Below are 8571 nucleotides of genomic sequence, written 5' to 3' on the forward strand. Positions count from 1 at the left end.
GTGTGTGTGTGTGTGTGTGTGCGTGCGTGCGTGCGTGCGTGCGTGCATGCGTGCGTGTGTGTGTGTAAACATTGCCTTGTAAATGTGAAACTTTACTGAAACAAAAATGATGTTTCCACTTTCAGCAATCTGTTAATGGAGTGTCAGTGATATGTGATGTATTGTAGAACAAAATCCAAGATCCTCTCACAGGCCAGATCAGGCCCTCGACTTTACTTTAGTATGTTTGACACCACCGGTTTATCACAGGATTTCTACAACTTTGCTCTTTGGTACTTTTCATAGATTAAGAAGTCTATAACATACAGTAATTGGGAAATTAAAACCCCAAATGAGTTTTCTGTCTACAAAAGTGGGAATAACAAGAGCCAGGTTGTAAAACGTTTATTTGTGTCACAAAGGAATCCAATCATCATCTCTTTCTTACTTGCGTTCATCAATAAATAGGTGGTAAAACGTTAGTCAGACAGTTTACTGGCTCTTTCAATGATTTGTTTGTGTAGGTCTCCATCACAGACCTGGGAGTGCAGCTGGTGGCGTCTTTGTCCCTCGGCATGGCGGCAAGTCCTGGAAACTCCCAGGCTATACAGCTGACAACTACTGCTACAGACCTGCTTCATACACCGAAACAGGTAGGAGATACTCCTGGCACCCATATAAAGACACATAACCCCCCGCCACACACACACACACACACACACACACACACACACATACACACACACACACACACACACACACACACACACACACACATACAGGCAATGACTGACTTTCTGAATCTCAACAAACCAAAGAGTTCTCATGAAACTATTCAAATTTTATCAGGAGAACTTGATTTTTTGTACCTGCAATGAGACTCTGTAAACAGAAGCACCTCTGCAGGGATGAAACATAATCAAATTATCAAGTGCTAACTCAATTCCCTAAAAATACGACAAAGTTGTTTAAACAACCTGGACGCCTTTAGGTTTCACACATGTAAGAAACTGAACTACATTCTAATCCTCTCTTGAGTGCAAAACCCCCGAAGGTTGTAATCACGTAAGATGGACAGCAGTTGAACACCGCCAACATCATCTCACACTTATCGTTCTCATAATCAGTTTCTAATTAAGAGTGTGTGGGATTTTTTGTTTTTTTTCTAGCTTTAGCTCCAGTTCCAACCATCCAAAAGCCTCCATTCATTATTTTCATTCATGGTTGAGGCCTAAAACATAATTATAGCGTACAATAAAAAGACTCAAAGTATTGTCAAGCATGAGTCTAATACATTGTTATATGTAAACAAAATGTACACACTGCCTTGCCATACCATGTTTTCTTCACTTTTACCCTGAGAAAGAGTTGCCGACACCAACTACACGCACGCACACACACACACACACACACACACACACACACACACACACACACACACACACACACACACACACACACACACACACACACACACACACACACACACACACACACACACACACACACACACACACACACACACACAGCACCACTGATGGTATTGTTGATTCTAATCACATAGCCAAGAGTTGTTTAATCAGCCAATCTTATAATATTATCACCTCCACCAAACCTTTTCAACCCCTCACAATCACATCTCATTATCAGTTTTTTGGGTGTTTTTTTTTTTTTTTGTTAAACAGACTGTACCATTTGTCACAGTTTGTACCCGCATGCTGACTGGACTAGAAAGCAACTGGTACTTTTGAGGTTGTCCACCTGTAGAGAGAAGGTACAACCTAGACGGGTCACGGAGGAAAAGTAATTTAGTGTGAAAGAAAAACAGACTGTTTAATAAAGCTGTGGAAATAATAGAAAGCAGGAGGGGGGGGTAGGAAAATGACAATTTAATGTGAGAATCGAGGGCGGGTGGGAGATAACACAATGTTTCTCAAGTTGACTTTTAATTACTTCTGTAAGGAGGTTTTGCTTCGCTATATCTACACCATCTTTTTCTGTGTTTTGATTAAAAAGGCAAAAAGGTTTTTATCAAGGGAAATTAGTGAGGCAGCTTCCCTGAAAGACAGGCAAGGGGGGGAAATAAAAAAATTCTTATTTATAGGATCGCTGCTGGAGCAAGATGAAACATTCTTCTTGGGTTCATTTGCTTTTGTTCCAGAGATGCAGACAAAGCCGTGAGAGTCAGGAAACAGCTTCCATTCGCATAGATATACGGCTTCAGCCATGAGTGTTTACATGTTCAGCCGCTGATCGATTGCAGCGTCAAAGACTTCCTGTGGGCGAACCGCTGAGAACAATGACATGCGATGTGTTTTCATTACACGTTCGAACACACTGAGAACCGCCACATGTCAATGTCTTCGTTCTGTCCAATTACAAAAAAGCAGCTTTTGTAAATGAGCGAGACCATCATCAATGCAGAAGGTAATTGCTTCTCGATAGTGATGCAGCTATTAATTCAAAATATGTTCTTCTTGATCTGTTTTTTCTATGCAGCACCGAAAATCTCACTTCACTCCACATTCTAGGGATTTAACAAGCATGTAGTGGAATATATCATGAGGGATCTGAAGGCTTTATGACCAAAAGAGCTCTTTTTGCCACTTTCCATTAATACAATTAGCTTTCGTGTGTAACCTTTAAAATGGCAATAATATACCTAAAGTTGTATATATAGTTTTTCTTTCATATGCAATTTCATAATTAATAATCAATTTTAGCTGCCTTATCATGTTGAGACATTTTAGTATCCTTCACATTTTTTTTTTCCTTTTCCAGTAAGGCCCTTTTTACATAATTTTCAAATGAAAACTGAAAGGTTTTATTGAGTTTTGGGTTTCCGTTCGCTCGGAGCCACTAAAAATGCAACTTTTTGAAAAGGGCTCCCATGGTGGAACTTTTTTGATAATACGTTGGATTCTATCTATGCAGAAATGGGGAATACGCAACTATTCTGAAACGCTACTTTGTGCATGGACTTTTTCCCATGGTAATCAAGGTAAATAGATCTTCCTCACATGCACGGGAGGATGGACAATGAGAACAATGGCGGCCTCCAGAGTATCACGTAAAACAGTGTGTTTTCATTTGAACTGTGTAAATGAGGCCTACTTACATGGTTGCAGATCCATCTTTTCTGCTATCGCCACAGGTTAAATGAGGTCCACTTTTGCTATTGTTCCTCCAAGATTTGCAGCAGGAATTGAATGTTGCAGTTATGCTGCTAGTTGGGGAGGAATTCTGACTTATTGAAATAACTTTTATCTATAGTTTTAATCATATTTAGCGTGTTTTTATGCATTTTTGTCTCTCTGAAAATAGAATTATTTTCATTCCTCTAGACAATACTCTAATGCAATTACATGCACTTGACTATTTACGCAAAATCAGTTTCGATTACATCTATTGACTTGAAGTTCTATTTGACCGTCCTTTTCTTGAGACAGACTGTTTGGCCACACAGACCTGTGGCTTTCTGTAAAGGGACATGAACAACTTTCTGCACAAAGGTTAATATTCAAAGAAACAAAACGGATGGGAGAATGAGCACACTTACCGATGACATGGATATCTGCCAGGATAAAAATGAAATAAATAAATTAAGCTAGTGAAATGGATAGTGAGGTGCTGATGCAGACTCCAGAAATGAAATGTGAGAGGCATCATCACATGTCACTGATAGAGGCAGTCTATCGTAAAGATTCAAACCAGCAGTATTTCTTCGTGCCTCTCTTGCCATGCAACAGCAATTCCAGCTATTCTATCAGCACAACATAATTGTGAAAGATGCAAGCCAACTCAGAATCTGTTCAATAATTCATCATCATTACATTTCATTGTGAGAGCGGCCACATAGTTGGACAAGCGTCATCAGTAATGTGGTTGCTGCAGCAGACTGAATGGAGCTTGCAAGTGAAACTCACTGTTTACTGGCCATTCTACACCCCCAGCCTTACCTCTGGTCTTAAACTTTGGGTCGTAACTGAGTGAATGGGATCATGGTCTAAAGTATGACCCCTCTTCTGCTGATTTGTTGTTTTTTTGTTGTTGTTTTTTTAAATACATTTAGATTTCCTGAGATAAAAGCTTATTTATTAGCAGAACTTTCTCACAAATCTTGACTGATGCTATTGACAGTGTGATCACATGGTATGCGTAATCAATTAGGCAACATACGCAGACACGAAGAGTGCTGCAGCCTCCAGGTGGTGCCCCAAAATCAGGAGAAACAATAATCTTCAATACAGTTATTTTACAGTTTCAGATTTCCATCTCATCAAGATCAGTGACCGAATCAGTGACCATCATGGGTGTCTTTCTTTCTTTCTTTTTTTTGTGTAGCAGCGATGATGAAGATACGGACAGAAGAACCAAAGACTGGTGATATATAATACAGACTACAATAGTCTGAGGCAAACAATGTAGTTTCGTGGCTCGCAAGAGTTCTGTGGATGTTGAGAGGGTTCAGCCTTGTAGCTATTGTATAAATAAAGACCAGGGTTTTTCATAGAATTCAGTTTTCTTTTGAGAATGCTGTTTGTGTTTGTTGAAGTTTGAATGCAGTCTTTTTGGCAACGCTAAAAATAAAAATGTTTTCAAATGATTAGGAAATTTTGAAGTTTGAAAATAGATATCAATATGGTAGATACAGTAATCTGTAATAAAGCTATGGGAAATAGAGAACAGGACATATCTAAAAGGAGAAATCAAAAAATAGATGACAATAAAGATAAGTTGTAGGGAGCTGTTTGAAATGAGAAACATCCTCCCAGTATGTTGCATGATCTAGAATAAATGCCCAATACTCTTGTTTTCATGAATGCAAACACATTTCAGTGATTAATTTTGCGAGATCAAGTTCTCAGTACGCCCTGTTAGTGGAACCGCTTCCACATGCGTGTAGCCTCAATGTTAAGTTTTCAGCTTTTTGTATCATACGAGCAAACCTTTTCTAGATGAGGGCCGTAGTGTTGGAAATGAAGCCCCTGAAAAAAAATCCACTTTAACCCGTTAATCAAGTCTTGCGTGGTTTCACATTTGCCAAAATACTCATGTACCCAGGAAATTTCTCCGCAGCACAAATAGTCGAGCAGGACAGATCCATATTGCAGCTCATAAGCATCTTGTATTAAAAAGCTCACCGAAGGATAAACCAGAGTCTCCAAGGCTGTTTTTGCACTTTGATGAAATGATCTTTTATTTTTCTCGCCTACAGGAAGCTGTGATCAGCGCGTGGATCCACTACAGCGACGGTTCAGTGACGCCACTTGACATCTATGATCCCAAGGACTTCCTTCTCTCCGCAATCTCATTGGATGAGAATGTCATATCAGTTACAAATCAGGTACAAGTTTCTGTGTGATCTTATCAATGACACCGTGTATAGAAACCTCAACCAGAAATAACCAAAAGCTTGCAAGTTAATTCATTTCCACATTGTGTCTGCCCATCAGGACCAGCACTGGCCTATTGTGGTGGCCGAGAGCGATGGACAGGGACCCCTGGTTCGCATTGAGATGGTCATCTCTGAGACCTGCCAGAAGTCCAAAAGGAAGAGTGTCTTAGCATCTGGAGTTGGCAATGTGATGGTTAAGTTTGGGGCAAAGAGCGACGACAGAGGGGTGATGGCACGAGGTGGGCAAGAGGACAATGGAGGGATGGACAACAGCACCCGTGAGCAACAAACAAAGGATGGAGGAGAGTGGAAGTCCAACAGTGCAGCAGTGGACCGGGAGGAACGAGCCATGCGGAAGGTAAGGGAATGGATTTAAGAAGGTCTTTTTTTTTTCGATTTCTGTTTATTTTAACTCAGCTTCAAAAGAATACCTTGAAGATTTTGATACAAGCAAAACAATGTATTTAGAATGTAGGGCCACTAGTGACTCCCCCCCCCCCAGTAAATGTACGCCAAAAATGAAAATGCCGAATTTTCACTTGATACATGTGTGTGAATCAATCCACATCAACACATAAAACCAAAGTAGAAAGGGAATGACATACCTGTATACATTTCCATTCATCAGATTAGTACAACCACCAAGAGCACAGTTACCCACCGGGCCTCGGGCGGAAAAGCTCCCGGCGGTGGCAGCAGCAGCCGAGGCAGCGGCTCCAGCCAAGCAGGAGACTACAGCAGCTACCCGGCTCAGGTGGAGGTACCAGGGACTGGAAATAGTGAGCTCACCCAGACCACGAGAGGCCTCTCAGACCTGGAGATCGGGATGTATGCACTTCTTGGAGTGTTCTGCTTGGCGATACTGGTCTTCCTCATCAACTGTGTCAGCTTTGCTTTCAGGTAAAACACTAAAAATAAGCATTTCGACAGAAACACACCTTTACAGTTACATTTCTGACAGCTACATGTGACATGGATGATTTGTGAATTCAAGCTGAGCGATATATACAGATTTTAGACAAAAATACACTGACAACTAGACATAGATGTCACAAAAAAGTAGCAAACTTTATTTTGTAGATTTGAAGAGCTTGACATCATGATAGAGAAGTCAGTCGGTCTAGAATGTTGTACCTTCCAGACCTCTGATCCACAAATTAAAACACAAAAGGAATATGACCAGGGAAGCCGGGAACTGATTTCTCACGGTAGTAATCTAAGAAATCCATCTAAGTAAAATTGGAATACAATTGATCTTCTCAGTTTCAAAACACTTCTAGCATAAAAGTGTTGCTGGCATTCCCTTGATGTTTCACGAATATATCTGACTTGTTTGACATGTTATCTTTTGTCTTTTTTAGATTAAATGTAGATTTTCTGTCTTATTTTTCATTTACACACAATTCAAGTTTGTTTGGTACTCGATCTGCCATGTTGCAGTTCATATCATGACTGTCAGTGACAACACTGCTGTTGATTAATAAATGTAAAAGTAAAACAAACCTAAAAGTATAAATATGTTTGCACATACTTTAACTCAAAGTAATTGCTGGCAACTTTGTGGCAGAGTTCTCGTACATTGTGTCAATCGGAGCTAAGGATTTAGAAATATTTATGAAAACTACTCTATGTAGCATAATCCCAATAGGCTGGTGCACTTGGTATTTTTCAGCTGTATAGATAAATCCTCAGTGCTATAATCTGATGTGTCATTGATCTAATCTGATGAGCATCAAGTTAATATAAATAGACGTCAAGTCTAATCCCATAATTTGATGTTGCCGCTGATCACATTTGAACTGCAACCAGAATAATCATCACTTGTCGTCTGCAGGTACCGTCACAAGCAGGTCCCCGTCCTGGAGGCAGGAGGCAACATGAACCATGCTCACGACTGGGTATGGCTTGGTAACGAAGCCGACCTATTGGCTGACCACTCGGACCAATGCCAGGGCGGTCTTCCTGACGAATGCACCACCATCATTGACCGGAATGAAGGAGGGTATGAAGAGAGCAAGTACCTTCTGAATGGAGCTGGTAACACCCTGGTGATGGGCGTGGGTACAGGCATGGGCACCATCAGTGGGAGTGGCGCCACAGGCGGACACCGAGGCATCGCCCATGGACACACTTTGCCCAGATCGGTCCCAGAACCACATCAGTGCCTTTCAGCAATCACGAGTAGTGGCAAAGAAACCGCTGGGCAAATGGAGCATCTCAATAATTCACCCCGGGCTGCGGCCGCTGCTGCCGTGGCAGCCGCCAAGCGCAAACGCGTCAAATTCACATCTTTTGCCACTGTTCTGCCCAACGATAATTCGGGCGGGGGTGGCCCATACACCAACTCTTCAGTTTTGGTGACCAATGGAAGCCAGGATGACATCAAGTGGGTGTGCCAGGATATGGACCTAGGTCAGTCTGAAATCAGAACCTACATGGAAAGGCTACAAGACAATCTGTGACTGGGAAAGAGACGGTGTTCAGAGGACGAGTGCAGGAGGGAGGACGGGCAACGAGTACAATTCACCTGTAATGCCTTTGCAATGGATTAATAGAGGGAGAATGAGAGGAAAAGGGGGAAGAGTAGGAGAAAAATGATGAAGCCTTTAGATGATTATTGAGCGCACGGCGTAGGGGAGGCTCCGTTTGGCTTCCGGTAAGAGCTGAGGAAGGCATGAAGTCATCAAACTGAAATTAATGGTAGCAAACAATAACAATACAATTTAGTTTTTTTTTGGGTATTATTTATTGTGAGAATATTAGTGTAAAGATCAATAATGAAATCACAATTGGTTATGAATGTTTAGTTTCGGAATACCAGTGAACCATTGTATACACACATGACAGTAAATTCAGGGTATGTTATTGGACAAACGTGATTATTAGCCACTATCAAACAAGGGGTCATGACATCATTACATCAATTTCAAACTCCATTAGTCGCAATTTTTTTGTTGTTGTTTTCTTTTTTTAATTCATATATGTTGCCAATATTAGCTATGGCTCTTGATTAGTTCTATTTTAGTCTATAAACCTGTCAAGTCGACTCAATGAAGTGCTGATTTCTCTGAAGAATAGCTGCGCTTCAAAGATACCGTCTTTCCTGGCTTTATTACGTGACCCAGTTTCTGTTGGTGTTACCCATAATTAAAACGTGAAATGTAAATGTGTATATATATATATATATATATATA

General features: G+C 40.8%; 1 protein-coding gene across 1 annotated transcript in view; it reads left to right on the forward strand.

The window, feature by feature from the left end:
* Nucleotides 1-7839, forward strand: part of LOC308131920 (transmembrane protein 132B) — a gene marked incomplete at both ends in the record, with an annotated part of 302585 nt that extends 294746 nt beyond the window's left edge. The window contains 5 exons of the mRNA XM_080498813.1: nt 504-632; nt 5198-5326; nt 5436-5735; nt 6006-6277; nt 7212-7839. Of these exons, the coding sequence (XP_080354939.1) occupies nt 504-632; nt 5198-5326; nt 5436-5735; nt 6006-6277; nt 7212-7839 (1458 nt within the window). The remainder of the gene's footprint in view (nt 1-503; nt 633-5197; nt 5327-5435; nt 5736-6005; nt 6278-7211) is intronic.
* Nucleotides 7840-8571: the final 732 nt, after the last annotated feature.

The sequence above is a fragment of the Blennius ocellaris genome (assembly GCF_963422515.1).
Source record: "Blennius ocellaris genome assembly, chromosome: 7".
Lineage (NCBI taxonomy): Eukaryota > Metazoa > Chordata > Actinopteri > Blenniiformes > Blenniidae > Blennius > Blennius ocellaris.